Source organism: Anser brachyrhynchus (genome assembly GCF_964034855.1).
Source record: "Anser brachyrhynchus genome assembly, chromosome: 2".
Lineage (NCBI taxonomy): Eukaryota > Metazoa > Chordata > Aves > Anseriformes > Anatidae > Anser > Anser brachyrhynchus.
In genome coordinates, this window is record NC_137695.1 from 148,224,089 (window position 1) to 148,247,432 (window position 23,344).

General features: G+C 42.4%; 1 protein-coding gene across 1 annotated transcript in view; it reads right to left on the reverse strand.

Moving 5' to 3' along the window:
- Nucleotides 1–23,344, reverse strand: part of SNTB1 (syntrophin beta 1) — a 116,879-nt gene that overhangs the window by 21,085 nt on the left and 72,450 nt on the right. The window contains exon 3 of the mRNA XM_080578769.1: nucleotides 20,125–20,332. Coding sequence (XP_080434895.1) covers nucleotides 20,125–20,332 — 208 coding nt within the window. The remainder of the gene's footprint in view (nucleotides 1–20,124; nucleotides 20,333–23,344) is intronic.

Sequence of the window (23,344 nt, forward strand, 5' to 3'; positions counted from 1 at the left end):
AGGGTAATTCATGCCTTTTAGAAATCTCTGCCATGACCCAGGATCATTTTGCTATGCATGAAGCTGAGATTTAAAGGTCCATAAGAACTCCTTTGCAATAAGATAGAAGACTCTAACTTTCTGATAATATCAAGAATACACCCAGGGAAGGGCAAACAGGCAGAGAGCACAGAGGTGGTAAATGCACCATCATTTGTTCAAGACACTGATTGCTTTTCATCTCAGCCAAGGAGAAAGAAACTGCACTGCATTTTAAAAAGTATTCTTATACTTTCTGAATAAAATACGTTTTGTCCTGTAGCAACTTCTTCAGACCACAAGACTGCTGTCTGAAATTAAGTAGTGACAATTTACTAGGGATATGACAGCAAGGCTTCGCAAACAGCAAAGGTCTATGCCTGAAAAGATAGTGATGAACTAAACGACTTCTGAAGAAAAATCTACACTTTACTACTTATCTTCCCCACTTTATTGCTTCTCAGAAATTGGCTGGGGAGAGTGGGGAAGGGAAGAGGACATTTCATCACCCAAAGGCTGGGGCAAGGGAGACCGGCCCAACCTGTAACATGCAAGGACAGAGAAAAACAGCAAGGCAGGCAGGTGGGAAGGTCAGAACAGGCCCGGCTAGCACTGGGAATTGAGGCTGATCAAGAGATAGAGGACAGGCTAGCTACAGTTCTACTGACCTTCAGAGCCAGTCTGACAGGGAACAAACCCGTTCTGGAAGAGGTCACATATTAAGTCCTGTTTATAGAGGACATAGGAGAAGGGAGAAAAAGGGAAGACATCCCCAACCCTGGGCTTTTCTAATCAGTTATACCAACTGAACAAGTGAATAGAAAGTCTGAAGAGTGGATGTGAGCGCTAAGCTGCTATATTAAAGCAAACCCCTGTGCAACAGGCAGTAACAAGTACTTACAACCCTGGCCAGCTAGCACCTGTGTTTCACCCAGCAAAAAAGGATAAAAAGTGAAAAAATATCCTGGATATAAAAAGTGAAGATAAATGTGAAGATGCTACTAGTAGACACCTCTGCATCTGGTGTGTGTTCATGCCTCTTGAGTACACATGGCTTAAATTTGGGATGTCTGGACTCTTCAGACTGCAACAGAGGTTGTCTGAAAATTTGCTTTCGGAAACACCCTCCACAAAAGTATCATTGAAAGGTTGGTGATAACAGCTGCCTGCAGTTTCATAAATATTTAAATAAAAATTATAGATTAATACGTGGGATAGACTGTACCTCTAGGTCACAGATCAAGTCTGGGACATATGAGCAGCTGTGTTGTCTCGAAAATAATCACTGGACCTCACAGCACAACAGTCCTAGCACTGGGGAAAACACTACTTCCCTTCCTCCAGTAAGCCCTAGGAAACCCAAGGAAGGGACCACGGCATGATCCTGTATCTTCCTCTTCAGTCCATGGAGCCATTGTGCACAGCAGGGTCAGCCACAGGGGAAAGGGATCGTACTGGTGAATGGCTTTCTATTACAGGCAAGAAAAAAGATGGGGAGATTTGGAGGCTCTACCACACCTCCTGTGTAACTGCTCGAGAATGGATGCTGTTATTCAGTGGTGAAGAAAAGCAGTTTCCTCCACATGTGCTCCAAGATATCAAGAGCAACCTCTGTTCTCTGCTATGCTACGCAGGTTGCTATACCCTGGAGCTTTGCTGTGGGCAGGTTTTTCCGTTCAAGTCAAGGTGAAGTGTTTTATGAAGTAGTTCATCCTCATCAGTGGGCTATAATGGTAATTGTACAGGAGCAGAATCAATGTGAAGACATCACAGTTTCGAGTCACTGTCTCTCAAGATCGTTAATTTACAATTGAGTCTGCCTTCAGCTGATCAAGTGGGTGCTAGATTAGGATAATGTAGTAATAACACCCATTACCTCAAAAGATACATACATTTTACCTTTCAATTCCATAAAAGAGCACGGATCTCTAATGAGCAACTCAAGAACCCTTGTCAACAGCGCTGAATCAGCTGTGACTGCTGGAGGTGGAGTTTTGATTTGAAAGCAGCTTGCAGTTTTTAATGATGGCTCAAACACGTAAAATGCCATTTGAAATGATTGCAGTGTCTGTTTGGTGAAGGACAGGTAGTCATCAACGTCTACGTTAAAACTACAGTGACTGAAATCTGTCCCAGAAGATGTTCTCTGCCTTCCTCTATCACATCGTCTTTCCTAACGCTCAGGCTCAGAAATGACGGCCCTTTGTGACTGATGCCTTTTCAAGACTGACAGCTTTGCTACTTCACCCAAGGGTCATTACAAATCAGAAGCGCTGGAACAAAAAATAGTAGGACAGCAAGGCAGAGAGAACAAGAAGTTTCTTTGTCATTGCTATGATATTGTCTCAAGGACAGTCCCGAATACTGTGTCATTTCAGTCTATTGTGTCATTGATCAATATTCAGTGATACTGATGGACTGCATTGCAATTATTGACCTCAAGCACATGAGGGAATTCGCTACATGCCTGGCACAAAAATGTATTCTCTTAGAAAAAAAATCAAAATCTATGCTGTGTTTCATCAACTGAAAATTTGAACATGCTGAGAAACATTTGGATGCTTTATTTTAAAAGCAAAAATAAATAGGATCCTTTGTAATTTTATTTATGCTGAGAGGCCACAGGTTTCTGAAAAATATGGTGAAAATTACTCACAATTTGGAATCCAAACACAGTTATTTAAATGCCTATGTAAAGATCTATGAACACAAAGTTGATATATTTGCATTTTTTATTAATTATTTATTTACGTGGTTATAATTTTCAAAGGAATTCAATTATTTGAGTCCATATCCCCCTTTTTTTTTTTTTAATGGACAGAAACAGAAAGTCTGTATTTCCGCCAGCACAATCAGACCTCCACAAACTATCTAAGATCCTCATGGAATATAGGATCATTAGAGTTACACCATTTAATATCCAATTTAATATCCATTTAATATCCAATTTGATTTCTTTCATTCGCTAACCAGGACAGAGCTGAATTTTAGCCACTCAGTTGTAGGGCTTGACTGGTTTCACCATTAGGAACTTGTTGCCCATGCTGGAGCTCGTGCCATTGTGATCCTGGGGATATTGTATGTACCGGTGTCACTACGTGCTTGCACGACTAACAGAAAACTCTTACTTGTTTTTCAGCAAGACATCGTTTTAAGATGGTCATTGCTCTAACCCAAAGTAATTTCAGGGGAGCGGTGGCCACAGAGGAAATGGCTAAGTGGTAAGAATGCAGGAGAGAAATTTCAGAGCTAGAGGATAACTGCAGTTTGTCACTGGGTCCTGTGATTTACTCAATAGCTGTCATCACCATGTGTCTGGTACATGAAGAAACACACACACATCCCTAATGCTGCAAAAATAAATGACAAGACAGCTTTAAACCAGTATTACCGACTTTAGTCAGGCAACGCTCCCATAGGAATATTAAACGTGGCTTGAAAGTCAGCCTGAGATTTGCTTGGTATTTAAAATACATTTTCAATTATTATTCTTTTTTAATTTTTGCTGATCCATCAAGCCTTTTTGTTTTGCTGACATTCCATACTTTCAAGCTTTGCACTGTGGCCAGGAACCAACAATAAAAAATGAGAGCTCAGCTTTCATAAAATCTATTTCAAATGATGGTCGTAGAAGACATAACCCTAAAGCAAAAGGATTCAAACTATGAGGCCCAGAGCCATGGTCAGGATGCGAGCTGCCCCTTCCCATTCAAACTGCAAGCCCTCCAGCAAGATGTTTTGGGAGCTGGCTGGGCACAGAGTTGGACTGAAGCAATACCATAAGCTCCTGATGCCCCTTTTTGCTTGTTTTTTTTGACCAGGGGGCATCACTTTTCCAGACCTGACGCTGTGTATATTACAAGACCTGACAAGATCACAGCCCAGAGGTTTATGGCAACAACTTGCTTAATTAATCTACTATCTACGACAAAAATGTAGCAAATATTGAAGGGCATGTGTTAATAGGAGCTATGAATATTCAGCAGAGCCATATAAGCAAGACGGACATAAAGAACCTTCTACTTGGCAATTATTGATGCTGAGCTTTAAATTAGCCACACAGGACAAATGGATTTAGTGCTGTGCCATGTTATTTCATCGAGATTACTAAAAGATACACAATTAAGGCCATCAATCTGCAGACCCAAATCCTACAAATATCAGCAAATTACATGCTATAAGCTATGCAATTTTGAAAGCTAATGCTCTTTATCTGCTTTTAATTCTCAGTGTTTCATATTTTTTCTATAACTGTAGCATTTAATTACTCATTGGACAATTCTACAGAGAACTGAACATTTCTCTAGAAGAAATACTTTGGAGGAACAGAATTAATTTCCAAAGCTAGTATAAACCGATAGTGTGCTACAGGTTATCTCTCTGGGGCCAACATGTGGAACGAAGGATTTAAGAATTACTCCTGAAATAGATAATTTAATAAAATAAAGAACTTCCTGGTAACTGCATTAGCCTTTTTTATCTCTTTACAAACACGTCACATATCTGAAGAGAAATGCTTTTTGGCATGAGAGATATACGATCTCATGATCCAACTGATTTCATCAATGGAAGAATCTTTCCTGCTGCAGGCTAATAAATCACCCCAGCTGGCAAGTGCCAGCCATTTACAGTAAGAACTGGCTGAGGGGAACACAAACAGCGTAGACCTAAGATTACTTTTGCAGCTACAACAAAATGAAGAGCCCAAGAGTACAAACAGGTATGAATATTATCAATGTCACTACCCCTGATTTTACCCTCAGCGTTAGAAATGTATTTGCACTGAAGTCACTGAGAAATTTTGTAAAATTACTAATCCCATTTATATTCCTACTAAGAAGATATATATTTGTCTTTTAATTGAGATCTCTTTTTTAGTTTGTGTTGGTCTAAACATATTCTTACATATATTGGTAGAAAAAGTAACTCCGTTGAATAACACCAGTATAAAAGTGTGCAAAAGAAAATTGGAACCTACGTACTCCAGTGACATTCTCATATGCTAATATTCACATAACCCTTTTTAGAAATACAGCAAATAGGATTGGATATCATACCAGTGGTTTCATACCAAAATTTCTGGATTTATAACTGCCGTGCCTTCATTGGCTTATATCCTTAGCCATATGGAAAATAGTCAGGCACAATTCACTATTTGTCAGAAAACAATCTATTAATTAACACCATTCTGTGAGAATGAGCTGAAAATCATGTTCTTGGCTTGCCAAAAAGCTTTCATTTCTGCTTCATGTTTGTGTTCAGAACTAAACATAGCTGCAGATATGCTGCTTGACATAACTGACCAAGAGAAAAAAGAACAACTGCTGCTGAGATTTTTCAGAAACAGCAGCCAAGGAGATTTTCTAAAGATAGGTGGGGGGGTCAGGAGGGCTTCACCTTTTCATCTCGTAAAAATTCTTTACTGACAGATCTTTGATTAAACCAGGCAGAAATAGACTAAGTCCCAATTAAGACATTCATATTTGTGGCAGGGCTTGAAAGGGAGAGTGAGGGGGGAGAGTGAGTCGCAGCATTTTCTAGGCTTAATCTTAAAAATATAGGACCTGACTTCAATTATATTTACATCCGTTCAATTCTACTGACGTCAATGGATTTACTCCTAAGTTATGCCAGATGGAAATCGGGCTAGCTATTACCACGGCTTCATGCATATAACCAGCACCTCTTTAAAAGTAGTGTTTATTCAAAAGTAGAACATGCCTCCTCAGATAACCCAGATAAAATCAGAAGGGGTGGTCAGTGATGGGGAGTTTAAGGGGAGAAGATCAGATTGATAAAAGGGAAAGGAGAAGAGATCAGGAGTAAACTCCCTCTGCTGTTATCTGCACGTGCACGTAACCTTCACTGCTGCTGAACCCTGGGCCCTGAGCTGATAACCCTGGGGCTGACACATGACAGCATGGTGGCTATTGGCTTCTCTAGTAGAGAAGCAGTCTGTGATCTGCGTTACCTCTGGGACTGGCATTCTTGTATTTCATTGTCTTGTAGCAGAGCAACCTGCAATGCTTCTGCTGCCACCACTTCATCACCGAACCCCTCTGCAGGCCCCTGCAGGCCCACAGGTGCGCACCAGTTACCGGTTAGTGGTCGGCTCCTCCTAACTGTTTTTCAGAACCGTTCATTTGCTTGGATGCGATCCTATAACCACAACCCATTCCTTCTGCTCGTGCTTGCAACTATCCAAGCAGCTGTTTAAAATTATTTGAAGTGGGTGGAGACTGAAGTTTTACTTGATGGTGTCCAGGCCAATGGAAACTGATGATGTACATGACCTTTGATGAGCACAAACAAGCCCTGTAGCCAATCTGAAGTGAAAGAACACAGAGAAGCTCAAATTCCTTTCTTTGAGGTCTCCTTGCAGCTGCAAAGAATCCATCTTCTAAGGTTATGAAAGGTTCGGAGGCGGCTGGTCTTATCCTTTCCAACAGGGGATTTTTCAACACCTTCCAGACCACTCAAGGACTGGTACACCTGCATGTGCCCAGCAGTTTCAGCTGCTTCCACTGTCACCTTCCCGAAGGATCCCATTAGCTCAGCTTCACCTTACAACTGCCCACACTCTCTTCCGAAGCTGTCCCTCTATTCCCTACCCCAATCTGCATACAGGTTTGGCTAGTCCCTAGGCCTTCTCACATTAATGTGCTTACCAACTACAACAATTTCCACCAAATGTTTTGGCAATGGCCACAAAATGGATCACGGGAAGTTCCGCACCAACATGCGAAAGAACTTCTTCACGGTGAGGGTGACGGAGCACTGGGACAGGCTGCCCACGGAGTTTGTGGGGTCTCCTTCTCTGGAGATGTTCAAGGCCCGTCTGGACGCCCACCTGGGCAGCCTGCTCTAGGGAACCTGCTTTGGCAGGGCGGTTGGACCCGATGATCTCTGGAGGTCCCTTCCAACCCCTACAATTCTGTGATTCTGTGAAAATCATTGCTGCTGTCTTTTTTACTCCAACCTCCAGCGACGTCCAAGTGAGAACCCAACAGCTTGTCAGCTCATCCTCAATAACCAACCCTCCCAACAGGGACAGAAGCAGGGGGCCTGCAGACCCAATGTCACACGGAAGGCTCTCGGCCCACCTCGTGCAGCTGTGCAATCCCTCTCCACGCCGCTCCTCTCTGCAGTACCCCTGCCACCAACAGCTTCTGCCACCTCTGCCAATTCCCTCGGCCTTGTTAAGTTGTGACTGCAGTTTGGGGCATGCAAATTTAAACCTCCATTTGGAAATTTCACGGGGGAGAATGTTAATGTATTTTTTAACCCGATGATTACAGGATCCAAGCATAAATCCAAACATGATAAAGCATTTTTAAGGGGAATGAACACGTGTGCATTTAAACCTAAAGTTTTAATGTGTTTCCTTCCTAAAAGGCCCTGCAGAATGCCTTGCACATGGGATGACAGGAGATAAGGCCAGAAGGAACACCAGAAAACACTTCTCATATTGATGTACAAGCTTTTCATTCCATAAACAAATGGGAAAGCTTCTATTTCCATAGCAGGCTTTTCCTCAATGTGAACTTTTTAGAGATGCTTCCATAAACATCCCTGGCATTTCTAGCATAAAGCAGCTATATGCACATTATGCGTGGGCAGCCCACTATGGCCGATGTCTGCAACTATTTTCAGTACAAGATCGGTGCGTGAATGTTTGCACAGCAGCATCTGCTCAGCAGAAACGTATAAATAAAAAAAAGCCCCAACAATAACACGATGTGTGCACATGGAGTTTCAGCAGTCCTCGTGGCGGCTGGCAGTTGTTAGCGTCTAGTGATTAAAACCCAGGTGTTTCCTTCCAGTAGGGCTACTGTTACTATACGAGAACCTGAACTTCAGGGAATCCAAATAACATCAGAGGAAATGTTTGTTAAGTCCATTTGTCTTCAGCAGCAACATCACCGCACTGGGAGCAGCTGCTCTGAATACACACATATGCTTTCTTTTCAATGTACACACAAAAAAACAGCCTCTGCCTCAAGAGTGCCTCCTCATACCCTGAATTTATTAAACAGGCACACTGCACAAGCAGACAAATCCTTTCGAAGGAGAGGGGGAAACCCTGTACTTAAAAAAATATATATATATTCCGAGGTGTCTAACCAGATCTCTGAGATGATCCTCGGCAGTCTTGGAACTGAAGCTTGGAAAAACGGGTGTGCTTTTGCTGAAGTTGCTGGAGTTAAAGCATCCTATTTCCCCGCTGATGAGATGACTCACTCCTTAGCAGCATGCCATTTAAGTCCTGTCATTTTTCACCAACTTCTTCTGACTCTTCTCATCCTCATCTCCCACAAGTTTAATTGCTATTGCTTGTTATACCTGCGACACTACTGCTCCCGCCTGTCTTAACTGAAATCAGACTAAGCTGTGCGTTAATACAGCCAATACCACAGCCGGGTGAGAAGAGGAAAATACCTAACATCACTATTACAGCTGAAAAAGCCACGATTCCATGTGATATTTCAGCAAGAGAAACTGTAAAATGGACTGTGGATTTTTCCACAAATCCCATTTTGTGGCTATTTCTCAAATTCATGTACGACCTTTCTGATAAAACTGCATTACTTTTGTGAGCTGTGTTGCTGCCAAAAAAAAATCCAACATCATTCCACCAGGTTCTGCCATGGGGTCAGCGGTGTTACACCAGCATCTAATTTCTCTACAGCTGTGGTATATCTGACAGGGAATGATCCCACTGCATCACTTTGAGTGTGAGGCCACTCACCTCCCTCATGCTTACTCTTTCCAGGACTCGCTAATGCTGCCATGTTGACTCCTGGCAGGGTGCTCTACAAGGAACCATGCACGACGGGGAATTCCTCCTACATCTAGAGAACTTTATACTTCCAGAAGATCCTGTTTTGGATTCTCTTACCTACTGCCCCCCCTTTTCAGGTTGCCCTGTTACCAACGTGAAGACCAAAGATTGCACATCTATGTACTTTGGGTTTTTCCACTCCATGTCATTTGATTTTCTGTTTTAAGCAGTAACGTTCCTTCAGTTTAATTGACCAGTTTTCATTGCATAAAGAGGGATCCATAAAACTGTGTGTGACCTCTGGAAATCATGTTTATTCTGCTTCTCTGTCCCCTCCAGCTGGTTGTTTAGGACTTATATTAAAACTGAAAATGTTGCTTTCTTATATAGCCATTGTGCAATTCTTCCTTCCCTTCCTAATCCTTGAAGGAAAACTTCCAGGAGAGAAGGATATTGTGCACATTGAGCTTTTTGCCCATCTCTCCATGGGGCTGATTAGCAAAGTACTGTCTCTCCCTAGATTTACAATTGTAAAATGAGATCAAAATCTGGCCGTTTGAGGGAAGTGTTACTTTTGTAAGTGATCAGAAACAGCTGCTTTCAAAACCAGTGATGCTGTCTGTTTCTGGGAATCCAGCAATTGGTCTTAGGAGCTTTCACTTATGGGGACAGAAGAACTTTGCTGAAGTATTGCTAAATGAGGTACCATGCAGTTATTAATCAAAAAGTTATAGCACTGGGCTCAAATTCCTTGAAATGCCATGATAATCATTACACGGTAATCTCTGACAAGGTTAAATCTAGTGCTTTTCAATGGCTGTTCCCCCAAGTAGATTCCCTTTTGGTAGTAAAATCATTATCTTGCTGCTTAAACATTCAGGCTTTCCTCTCTATTTCACAGTTCATAAAGCACCTTTATGATGTTGAGATTATTTTATATTTTTTTTCGAACAGACAGAAGATGGTTTGTTTTTCCTGCTTTGATTAAATCCTGCATCCCACAAGCAGTGAACCTGTGATACGATACTGCTCTACTGTTTTTAATTGTCTGCTCCTATTAAGATGCCAGCACTGTATGTCTTTTCCGAAGCCCCAGCGTGATTTTGCTACGTGCTTGGCATTGGCACTGTCAGGCCTGAGGTTAATACGTACACCGCACAACTCATTAGCTGTGCATTACTATCAGAGCCAAAAATCAACATGATTGATCCAACAATATGTTTGGGCTTGGGACTGAGACTCAAACGAGGTCTTACCGAAAGCAAAGGTCAGCAACTTGGCACAAATTTTGCTGCGCACAGAGAAAAGCTTTTCTTTCAAACTATTCATCAGGGAAGGTACAAATGACAACTAATATGGGCCTCATTAAAAATGAGAAGAGGAAACCCCTTGGAGAGGGCAAAGAGGCTCCCTCACTATCCATTTTATTTTTTTTTCTATCCTTTGCTAAAGCTTTTATTTATGTTGCAGTAAAGACAATGTGGAGGTTAAAGGTAGCTGTGGGCTTGGGGGTTTAGGAGACTACTTAGCCTAATTATCTTGACGTGCACTATCAATCACTGCCCAGTTAAACAGAGAGCATAATTCTGCAGCTGGTGATAAATCTTCAGAATTGAAGGATCTGGGGGAAGGGAATGAAATGATTTTTTTTTTTTTATCAGCACTACGATTTCTTTTAGTTAGAACTCCAGTGTCAAAACATTTCCTGTCTTAAAATAACTAAAATAAAACAGACACTAGCAGAAGAGTGGGAGAGAAGAGGAATGATAGAAGAAACCTTTTCAACCATGGATTTGTTTCAAGTACAGTTCTTAGGAGGATTTCACTCGTAACTCAAGCATTCTTGCCACAGTCAGACCCCACAATCAATACTTCCAAATACGCTTTTTTACATACGGTATCATCATGTTCCTTTCTTCCTCAGCAACCAAGAGTGTTGAAAATGCTATTGATACAACAATTAAGCTGTAAGAGAAATACTTCCCTGCAGTTCCCAGAGTCGCTGTGTTGCAATGTAATTGTCTAATGGCACATTTTTGTAAGGGCTGTCACGGTATTATGGGTATAATTTTATTTTTACAGAATACAATAATAAGGTAAGAGGCTGGCGTTAATAGCCTTAGGAGCCTATTTCATAAACAGAGGGTGAGGATTGAAATTGGACTGGATTTGTAGAGTCTGCATTGAGTAAATGTCTTGCCACACTGAAAATTATAATGCATGTAACTTTTCCCTCACCACTGTTTTTTTAACTCCCCTATTCTTCTAAAGGTCAATCCCTCTTTCCAACAGAGAGCACAGCTTCTTCTCAAGGTATTTTTAGAAAATCTGTTTATTTTTCCCTGTTAGCAGTTGTTTGGCAAAACAGGATACGAGGCGTATTGCTTCTGCTTTTACCAGCAGCTCTGCTCTGCTGTTCTGCAACATCCCTCAAACATTAACTAGCTAATCTGTCCTAAAAGCACTTGCGGGGGGAGACAGCACACCTTTGATTGGAAGCTGAATTGGAAGATCAGGATGGGGCAACACTACAGAATAACACAACGAAAAAAATGTTTTCCTCCAAATGAGGGCGTTTTTACTAGGATCAGCTCTGCATTTGCCAGCTTTCTCAATGAGCATTAGCTGAGGGTTTTGGTGGGGCTGCAGAGCAGAGGGAATAGTTCATTTTTTTATGGCCTATTCTGCTGCTTTCTAATCTATTTATTCATGCCATTAATCAAAAAAAAGCTGAAATGGGAGTATTGTGTTAGAAAAAAACCTGATGACTGGGGTGAGAGGAATTCATATTGGCCACAGCCTGAATGTCAAAGCACCCCTAATGGACCCCTCCATTTCCCCGAAGGTGATTTTTAACTTTAGGAGACAAAACAGCAAATGAGAATATGTGTTTGACAGCAGATACTGCTCATGGGGAGGCAGAAGAGCTTTCCTTAGCCCTGCAGCTCTGTTTCTGGTGTTTTGCAGTTGGGCCCCAGGAAAACTCGTCCCCTCCAGTGTCATGGGAGGTGGCTGCGGGGCTGTCCCCACCTACCTCTGTACAACATCACCCGGACAAACAACAAGAGCAATACGAGCTGAAAAATGTTAACTGTCAAATGATGTGCCTCAGAGTTTCCAGTGAAAATCTGGGATTTTCCAAGATGGATATCCCTTTTCTTTCAAGCTTCTTCACTGTGTATCCCTAGAGCTGTCTTAGAGCAGGAGCTCCTCTTTTCTGCCCGTCCACTGCTGACTCCCTGCTTGCACCAGAAGTCCACCAGTGGTCCAAATGAAAAAATCAACGCAGACATCAGGTCTCTTTAGTCCCATTCAAAGCCAGCTTGCTCTAGCTCAGCCCCTGAGCACGTGTACCTGCAGGAGGACGGGGCAGAAAACCAGTGGGGCAGGAGGAGACCAGTCGTGTAGGCTCTTAAGTGGCTAAAATCATTGGGAATTGCACCCTCTGCTCCCCACTGGCAAGGCTGCATACGTGTTCAGGAGATGTCTCTGCTTCCCTACAGAATGTGGTTCATTTGTTGCATTTAAATCACACTTGAGAACCAAGGAGCATCACTGTCCCCAATTCTTTCACTGTCTTTCTTGCAATATTTACTGACAGAGGCTAAAAGAAAAAAAGGAGGCCTTTCACCTGCTTTTAGAGGAAAGGGATCAAAGCTTTTCTTCTTATCATACCTGCATCTCTCCTGCTTTTTTCCAACTGAACTTGAATGCATATACATTCAAACACGGGCTTTCAAAGCTGTGAAGCCCCATAAGGTGAGCTGACCTGGCACCTGCCCGAGGGGAGGTGGATCCTCTTCGAGATGCACCTGCAGCTGCCGAGGCAAAAGATGGAGAGAACAACATTCTAAAAATTAAGCAAAATCTTGTAAGAAGTTCCTTTGTCTTGTGAAATCCTGCCCAGCCCAGCCCACAGCAGTTCAAGGCTGGGTTACGTAGAACAAGGGATTAAGCTCCTGTGCCATGGCTGCCTGTGCTCAGGACCATGCTGGGATGTGCTCCCACTGCCCTACCCTGATGGGGGACCCAAAGAAACAGCTCCTATACCCTGGGAAGCAGCAAACTCGCCCATTTCCTTTTGGCATCCTCTTCTCCTCCTGGTGCAAGCCCTGCCCTGGGTCTGTCTGTGGGACATCCACCCCAGAACCATGGGCCACCACATGGATTCCCACCAGTGCTTCGTGTCCCCTCCAGCCCAGGCTGGAGCAGGTTTTACACCTCTGGGCTCTCTGTTTCTCCTGATGTCGGAGGGGAGAAGTTAAATAAATAAAACGTCACGGCAGAATATCATTGAAAAGAAACCTTCTCATCCTTCCTGGGGTTTATATGAATAGCAATAGCAATATTTCATTTAAAAAAAAATCAGAACAATCAACGTTAAGATGGTTAGAGATCAAAACTTGGGAGGGAGAACAGGCAAAGTGTAATTCCTTCCGCTGGAATCTGGCCAGAACTAATGCAACCCTTGTGGAAAGGGTGAGGGGACATGCAGGGCCCAATTTTACACTTCATCTCAAATTCTGCAAGAATAATTTTACATCTGAAGGCTAACACGGGCACAACAGCATTCACTCACTGTGTAACTGTGCTCCATAATTATCTGATTAAAGGTTTGGGGTTTTTTTGCACTGTAAAAAACAAACTGTGCTGCAGAAATAGAGGCTAACTTTCAAGCTCAGATCTTTCACTCACATATCTTCCATTTACTATCATCATTTTTCACGATTTATCAGCCCAATCTTTACACTTATTCTTCTTTCCAATCCCCTTGTACTGAGCACTTGTGCCTGACTTAGATTTATCCTTTGCTCAGCTCTCGTTGGCATGTGAAGAAATAGCGTATGCGTTACAGATAAAGACTGGCAAAGTCCTAAGAGTGTGGTGAATTAAATGGCTGTTTTTAGCCAGAATTTTTCTTAATATATCCATTTATTGAAGGCACCTAAAGCAACAAGAGAACAATGTTACTGCTGATGAATTGGCCTGTGGAGGAACCTCACCGAATCTGGGAGAGGAAATTACTCTTCATGCTACTTCAGGTTTACGTCTTTCCTTAGTACAGGCTGATCGTTATCCCAGATAATGAAGACTGTTAATGCAATTAAGTGCTCTGTTGTGGTGTTTCACAAAGCAAACAAATAAATTCTAGAGCTAATAAGCTACGAGGTTAAGTGACACAGGGCAAAAGCAGGACTCTTCATTTCTATCTAAGTGCTCCACAGCAAGCAATTAGCCAGAATACAATTTCGAATTTAGGCCACATAGTACATTTTCTGATTTGAGGTATGTGTAATCTCCAAAAGGCCAGGTCAATATCAAGATTATGACCACCTGCATGGTATTAATTTGACAAATCAGCTCCTTCTTTAGCCATTCAAAACAGGAGGCCAGGACCAAACTGCCTTGCTTTTCTTCCTGGGCATTATAGATGGGTAGCACTTCCAAACATGCGTAGATAATTACTAAAGAAAAGAGGGAATTAAAGTAGAAGAAGAAAGCTGTAGAGACTAGAAATGGCAAAGGAGACCACACTACATGAATACAACTTCCTTGGGGAAAAAAAAAAAAAAAAAAAGCATTGGAATAAGAGTTTTCTTAGCGAACACTAATGTTCCTAGCAAGTTATTTATCTGGTTAAAGCATACACTGATTTGCAACAGGGGTTAAGACTCAGTACAACTCAAAGTTCACTGCCGTTTCAGACTAAATGTGCACAGCTATTTTCTCTAGTCAGAACGAAGACTGACTGGGGATCAACACAACCCAGAGTTATTCCTGAACAAGCTGCTGGTTCCGTTTGTGCAGTCAGCCAGCCCAGCCAAAGAGCTGCAGGCTACCCAAAGCGGCAGCCCCATCTCCCAGTCCCTATACCTCTGCCACATACCCTTGCACTGGAATTTGAATTTGTCAAAAAACCCATCGTGAGCTGGTTCAGGGACCTAAACCTGCAGAAAGCTAATGTTCCACCCCAAAAAGTAATGGGTTTTCTGCCAGCGTAACTTTCTGATCTGGCTCATTACAGGGTCAGGTGAGCGCTGCCACCGCTGTGATGGAAGAGCTGGGGGAGCCAAGGGGGTCGGCAGCAGCCCCAAGCCACGGCTGTTCAAGAGGCCACGTCACAGCATCAAAGGCACTGCAGCCCCGGACACGGCCATGCCAGGGTTTTTTAAATGTTGTCTAGCAGCTGCCGTGCTTTTTATACCGTGTCGCAGGAAGGTGGTTAAAATCAGATCTGCGTGCTGTTGGAGAAAGTCAAAATGTTTGAACTACTTGACAGGCCGGTGGCTTTCTCGTGCAAAGACATTTTAAGGTCGCTGTTAAAAGGCTGTTCTAGAAATTCAGAAATTATATAAAATTTTAAAACTGAAGCTTCGCTTCTGTTCTTTGAAAACTCATAGGTCTGTGATGAGAATAACAATGTGGCTCTGTTGCTGTCTACTTGTTTTGCTAACCAATGAGCATAGGTGCAAAGGAAATGGGAAAAGAGAAACGTTTTCATTTCATCCTGGAAAAACACCCTCAAATACACTCTCATGTCATTTGCCTAAATCTTGTTTGGACAGCTTGCGTGTCTCACAATCTTACCGCTATCGCTCCCCCCGCAGAATTAGGCAGAGAGCAGGAATATAAATACAACGCTGCAATACACAGCTCGATACCGACGATCACTCTGTGATGACACGTCCCACACTTCAGCTCTAAAACAATGATATGGTTGTCTAAGGTCTGAGGAGACTGTACAGCCCGTAACGTATGAACACACTTCTCGTTTCAGAGATAGTGTCACGAGCTGAAAAACAACTCTAATTCACCATGCTGTGTGGCTGCTTCCCCTCCAGCATCAGGTATTTTCTCCACTCTGATCTACCCATCAGATTTCTGGGAGCCCGTACACATTTGCTCTGAGCACGCGGAGCTACCTTAACACGCGCAAAATGCTGGAGTCAGTGAAAAAAAAAAACAGAAAGGAATTTTTCTGCCGCTTCAAATATTACCATTATAAAAGACAACTTGCAGCTACCCCTATTTTCAAGTTTCTCAAAGGAACCTTGAGACTATTTTAACAACCCCATTGTCGGCTAAGACATTTGACATTCAGGAAGGAGAATGTTCTCCAGCCGCAGGAGTGCTTTTTCTTTTCGCCAAGTCTACATTTAAAGCATCCCTGGCACAGTAAGAACAGTGAAAGACACAGAACTGGGGGTTTTGTTTCTGTTCTTGGTGTGTTTCTTTTTTTGTGTGTGTGTGTGTGTGTGTGTATTATTTTTTTATTTTTTTATTTTTTTCTTAATGACCTAGCTACAGCACTGGCACCTCACTCCAGCTTCAGTGCTTGTATGGCCGATTGCTGAATAGGAAAAGACACCCTTTGCAAAAACACTTTTGCCAGAACAACCTTGCAGTGTTTGCATTAAAGAAGCAAAAATGGACATAAAGCTTTTGTCATTAGTATCTCGGTCTACTGGAACTGACAATACAAATTGATAAAGTAACATTTCCTTGATATTTTGACTCTCCAGTGTAAGAGCAGAGTTTGCACCTCATGAAGGAGCTCAACAGCAGGTGGATAAGTACGATGAGAAAAGCAATGATGCTTATTTCGCCCCCCTATAATCCACAGGATGTGCAGAACTATAAAAAAATGGGGAAAAAAAGAGGTGGAAAAGACATTTCTAAAAGGATCGAAAGGATTGTTGGAAAGAAGAGGGACAATTAACATGCACATGGAAAGGGATTACATTACTTTTTTGTATCTGGTCACTGGAAGTGTCTTTACAGGGAACCTTAAAAAAAAAAAAGGCCTGGAAAGATTAAAACCCACACGCAGCTGTTCCTTCCCATTTGTATATTAGTTAATCCCAAAGGTCTTGCTGAAGCTCCAAAGAAATACAAGAAAGAAAAGATTGTGGAGAGCACATGCACTTCATTATAAACTGGCACTTGACATTTCTGTTAGTCGCAGGCAAGTTTTAGGATGCTGGTAACTAACATAACTCCCTAATCCTTGGCTGGCTTCAGAAACCCTTCCCATGAGGTCAAGGATAGGACAAGGTTAGCGTCTTAATAAAACAGGGAATTTGGCATCTCTAATGATTGCTTCTGGCTGTTTTTCTCCTTCCCTACGATAAAGCCACAGTGAAGGTTTGCTTTCTTAACGTGATCCATGGCTTTTTGCTTTACCTGCTGACGGGCTCATTGTGCGCACCCTGGGGAAAAGCTAGGGAGCTCTGGAGGTGGACCTGCAGGGCGGAGGTTTCATGCTGAAGATGACAAATTTAGGGCAGTCTTCACAGGGAAGTTCACTGAAGGTAGAAGCAGCCTGTTAGCATGCAATCGCATAGTACCTTAGATAACCTACTATTTATTTTAATGTTACCCACCTGAGGGAGGCTCAGCTAATGAATCTATTTTTGTAGTAATGTAAAGGTTGAAGTTCAGAGCTAAGTTTAGAGCAGAGACATATAAAAAATGTCAAACCAGGAAATAGTTTAATGAAAGCAGAGACTAATCACGGCAAATTACGGTGAAATTTCTATGGGATTGCATTTTGCATTCCCCAAACAGCCAAAGGAATTCATCTCCGTCAGCGTCACTCCATCTTGCTGCAAATTCACTGTACGGATAAGCTATGTAAGTAACATAATGCGATGCCATAAAAGCTGCCTTAAAAGTTACAGCCTAAGATGTTTTCCAAAGTGGAGTTCAGATTTCTTCCCACCGCAGTCCGTGGAAAAATGGCAAGATATGCCACAAAATATCATACAATCAATATCATATAATTAATGATGGCATTAGGAGGAATACAAGGCACATGTGGCTACTAATATTGAGGTCCCTTTCCCCCAGGGTTTTGCTTTCTAAGCTCCAGCATTTAGAAACCAACCAGGAGTGCATGTAGTAGGAAAGTTCACCCCGGGAGAAGAAAGCTGGTATTCCTGGTCTGCTTCCAACAGTCCCTGGAGAATTTAATCTCTCCCCACTGGCTAACCCAGGTTTTGCACAGGGAGTGTCTAGGAAATGCCCTGTGGTCAGCACCTAGCCTGGCTGACTCCAACACCTCATCTGAAACAGTATCTATAGCGTTTGCACCCTCCTCTCCCACCCTGCAGGTTATCTGTCTTAAATCCAGCATTTACAGCCCGCAGTCCAGTAACAAAATAAAAGCAATTTAACTTAGCTTTTTACCATATGTAGTGATTTTCCCTGCTTTTTAACTGGTCTCCCAAATAAGAAGAAGCTGGGAACTTTTGACCTCACTGCGTTACTATTGCAAAGCTCTGGATGGTTAGTATGGTTAAAAAAACATGTTGACATTTGGTTACAATGCTGTTAGAAATCTCCCAAGGCTAATTCTTGATGACAGCCATTGTAAATACTCTGGAATGCGCACAGAACCACAACTTGGTCCTATTAAAGGCAACACGAGTTTCACCACTAATTCAGCAGGATCTTGAACTGGCCCATGCTCAATAACATGAACTATGACTGCAGTCTGCAAGGCAAAAAGAAGAGGGGAAAGATGCGTGTGAATGGGATACAGCGCAGTAACTGCCACAAAGAAGACAGGTTAAGGGTACATCCCTCTTTGCACGAAGAAACGTTACTTACAGCATTATAAGAATAGAAATCTTGCATAGTTTTAAAACATTGGGATGCATTTCTACAAATGTTTTCAGCCAAAAGACTTTTCATCCCAAATAATCGGTTCAACATTAACTGGAGGCATCACCGACCCACCAGTGAAAGAGGTGGCACACAGCAGATGTTTCATGCCCTGTGCCATGCACAACGCTTGCTTCCATTTCCAGTCCAAGGATCCTATTTGTGGCCCTGCTTCTAAGCTTCCACAGCTCCCTGATCCCACAACCAAGTGCTGTCGATCACACTTCATAATAGGGAGAGGAAATTCACAAACAAGAAGCATGCTGTGCATCCGCTTAAATGATCTGTTGATCACTTGATGATGATTAGTTTATTAAGTATAAAGTATATCTGATCTGCTACGCAGCAGTTACTGTTTCAGAAAAGAGGATTTGGAAACACAAAAGAACTGGTACATTCAACTTTTCATAACTTTATAGAAAGGATACAACATGAAAGCAAGTTTAAACATCCCGTGGCTGTCCAGTTTAATACTATGAAAATTTCCTTATGGGGTCTTCTGTGTTTTAAAAAAGAGCTGAGATTATACCCCAGATTTCATACTCCCTACAACACTAAGCCACAGTGTTGTGCTGTTTTCCACACAGCAAGCTTGTCTGGAGGGACAGGAAAATGTATAAAATCCATCTGCAAAGTTCTGCAATCTTTGCTTTGTTACATGTAGTGTGGATTGACTCACATTTGCCTAAAAACAAACGGTGTGTGCTTTTAAAGGATACTAGATGGTAGCTGTGCCTGTGGCTGCTGTATTTCCACCTACAAAATCCCAGATAGTGCTACTGGGTACCATCACAGCTTTCTGCTCCTGTGTTAGAAGCATAGGTTACAAGGAGAGTTTGTAGCACAGTGACTCTTCTTGCATGCAACCCAGCTGGAGAGGCTGAGATGCTCTGAACGGCCACCCAAGTAACATCTGGATGAGAGGCACATCTGGGCACAATACGAATGCTGTTACAGGAGCCAATCCACACGTATCAGTTGGTACAGTGCCAAAGACAATTCCTGATTTAAAAGTACTGATTTAAAACCAGATGATCTCATCCTGATACCATCCCTGTGCATTCACGGGTCTGCGTTCCACAGGTCATTAAATGCCATGCTACTCTCAAACTGGACACCAGCTCTCCTCTGTGGGCAAAAAATTTTTTGAGACTCAAACTGTGCAAGACATGGGGACAGAGCTGCAATTTCTAGCTCTGCCTTCCAGATCAGCCACTTCGTGCTCCAGACCATGGCTAACTCTTGCAGCCACGCAAGCAGGGGTGGACCAAGGACCAAGTATCTGGCTACTTCCCAGGCCAGGAGCAGGAAGGAGACTGAGGCAGACTGTGTCGTATGCAGGAGATGTAATGGCAGCAGGGGAGCTTGAGGCTGGTGTCGGTTTTTGTGACTCACGTCCCACACTTGAACTTGACAGGTCATGAGACTTTTGGTCACCCAGGAAAGCCTTTGCTATTTGGTATACTGAAGTGAAGACTCAGGGGACCTTCCAGTTACATTGAAAAAAAAAAGAAATTTGACACATTAGGAAAAGAAAGGTCTTCAACAAAAGCTAAATAATAAATAAAAATAATAATAATTTAAAAAAAAAAAAAAACAGAATCTCAGACAGCAAGAAAGAGAAAGCTTAGAAATAAAAACAAGAATGTTTCCGTTACCTTTTCTGCAAGCCAGCCTAGATGCCTAATCTCTCGACTTCCAGCAATCCCTGTTTTACCCAGCTGGTCTCTGACCTCTGCAATCACCCTGGGGATGAGATCATTGACACTGGAGTGGATGGCATTGAACCAGGCCTGGGCTGTAGCTGAATCCTTACTCCTGAGAACCACGGTGTGCTTGGCATCAGGTGAATGAACTTCAATAAGTCTAGAAAAATGGGGGGGGAAAAACATTACGTTCACTCATGTACCGTTAGGTGACTGAAATTACCTCACTTACTGTTAGCTATCAGTTACAAAGAAGGATGCTAATACCAAGGCCTGGCACTAAAAACTTACCTTTACAACACCCAAATCTAGTGAGATCCACCTAACTGGAGCCAGGTCTGAATAGTACATTACTGATCTTCGAGAAGGGGCTGATCCAACCCCACATCTAACATGTCAATAGGAGTTTCAAATATAAAGGCAAGAGGAGCGTCCACCCATAACCTTAAAAGATAACACGGAAGTTTTCCCCTGGGGCTGCCCCTTCCTGCTCAGCATGCTCCCCAGGCTTTGCACCCTGGCAGGGCAACCACCAGGAACCACAAGGCAGATGACTGCAGAGAAGCTGGGGATAAGCTGCTACTTTCTTTAGCTGTGTGTCACAGCACACCCAGCGTTTCTCAATACGCTTACTTCATACATACAGAGCTAAGCGAAGAAAAAAAACCCTAACCCTAAATGAAGGAATTTTCTTAGGACTGCCCCGTGGTTTCAGTGACACCACTAAGCAGAACCAGAAGCCCGGTGTAATTGGCCTTCCCCAGGAGCAACAGATTTCCCAAATGCTCCATTTAGGTCCTGCTAACAGTGGTGGCAAGGAAGTGCTAACCCCAACTGTGTGATTACTGCTGACAAGCATCTTTTACGGTTTTCCAAACTCCTGTAGGGAGAGATGCTTTTCCCCAAAAACACATTTACTCGACCATCTTGTGGGCTTTCACCCCACAACTGTGTTTTCAAAAGCTAATCTGAACACAGCTTCCAGAGAAACGAATCCTGTCCATCATGGTTATAGGAACTGTGCCAACACCTCTACTAACAACAACAAAAATGCTTTGAGAGACAGCTGCTGCTATTTCAGCACTGCTCTCAGCGAGGTTATTAGTTATTAGTGGGGCTTTGTGTGCTCTTTATAGCTTTGTGGATCAGTGTTACTTGAACGTTTACTAAATAACTAAATAACAGTCTGGTTTATCATTATGTAGTGATTATAAAACCTAGCTCTGGTCAATGCCCATCACTCAACTCCACATCACATTGGTGTCTTTTCATTGTAAACGTACAGTGGCTTCCCCTGAATGTTACCCACACAAATTCAACCTCAGATTTGAGTCTCTACTTCTGTCTCGTGTACTGCTGCCTGATCTCCGAGACACGTAATGACTCCTTTCTGTATCAGAAAAGTAATTAGTTCAATGGGATTTATTCAGGTTGAGGTTCAAGACAGTACCGTAATCCAAATATTTGTTATGCAATTACAAAATCCTACAATTTGGAGCTTAACTAACAATTAAGAGTTTTTAATTAATTGATTAAAAGAGAGCAGAATCCAGAACAGAAGGCGACTCAATCTGTGTAGCTCTCTGGGGCTAAGAGGATGAGGGCTGCTGGTCTCTTGTTTGCCCATTTTGGAAAGGGGAGGTCTCCGAGCAGACACTGCTCTAAAGATAGAAAAGGTCACGATTTTCCAAACTAAGCAACTGAACTGTTGAGGGTTCTAAATCACTGCTTACATAGTTCAAAAAGTGGGCTGATTTTTCAGAAAGCGCTGAGCCAACACAACAGTGCACTTTGCTCGGTAAGTCATCGGACTTTCAGCGCTTTCTGAAAATAAAGGCTGTCATGTAGCCGCTCCAGCAGGCACTGAGGAGTCAACTTCAGGTACCGAAAGGAAAATGCCTTGTTAGATGATGCAGATATGGTGAATAAGAAAATTATGTTTGCAGATTAGCACTTTCCTAATCAAATTCTCTTTTTTTTTTTTTTAACTGCACAAAAAAGCTGTCTCCCTGACAGTTATGGTTTAGCCACTTGTGTCAGATGGTTGTTGAGATCTGAGCCACCACACCCTGCTTTTTCTGCTCATCAGAAACACCAGTGTCCCAGTGGACCCTAGGAACTTGGGTTTGAGCTTGCTCTTGCACGCAGCTCAGCAATGGTAACAAACTGCACAGACCTGCACATTGTGGTAATCAGTGAAACGTTGCTTCCTACTCACTGAGAACTTTTTGGCACAAGATCTCAAAACATTTTACAAATGCCGGTGACAGCGTCACCGTTTCACCACGGGAAAAGCACCCAGAAAAGCATCCAGATGAGGTAGGGAAGCAGCCAGGAACAGCACTAGGTATTTTCTGAACTCTGCCTCTCGTTTTAACGCTTCTTTTAAAGAGAAAAAAATACCTGGTATGTATTGTGGCAGTCCTGGAAAATGTTAGTGCGCTGTATGGATTTTGTGAAACAATGTTTTTTACAAAGTATGTGGTTCCTGTAAGAGAATTCCCACCTCTAAGTCACCACCTATCACGCTGGAAACAGAGTGCCGAACAAGTACTATAAAGACAGAAGAACGTGCTTCCTTTGCGGCTGCAAAAGAATAGCAAGCTTGTGCCATTTCTTTTTAGGTTAGATTTTTAAACCTTTGTTTTTTTAACCTTTGGTTTAAAAATAAAATTATCGAAAGCTGTAAGAGCTTCCAAATGGCAACGTGCTTCCCTACAATTTGGAATACACTAAATTCTTACAGCAAGTGGATACAAACAGGTATTTTGCTACTTGGGCTTTCATCAAAGCGTATTTCCCTTAATAGTGGGTATTTACGTATTTCTGTGATAGTTCTGTCCCCTAAAATAATGAACATTTAGACTGCTCTTCACTGCTTTAATTGATTCAAAATGATGAAGTGCTATTTCAATTTGAAATCTCATACTGTATTGTAATCTATATACATCATATTGATATCAATTTATATATTCTAACATAGATAAACACACATATACAGCATCATACTTGCAAGAATACTTAAACTATCGTCTGTCAGTGACTTTACGTGGGGTTATTTTGGGCACTGCTTGCCAGTGATCAAAGTTTGATGCTGATACGCTACCAGATGCAGACAGACTACCTTGTTGCCTTAGCGGAGTGACAAGGAAGATGGGACAATACGTGCTGC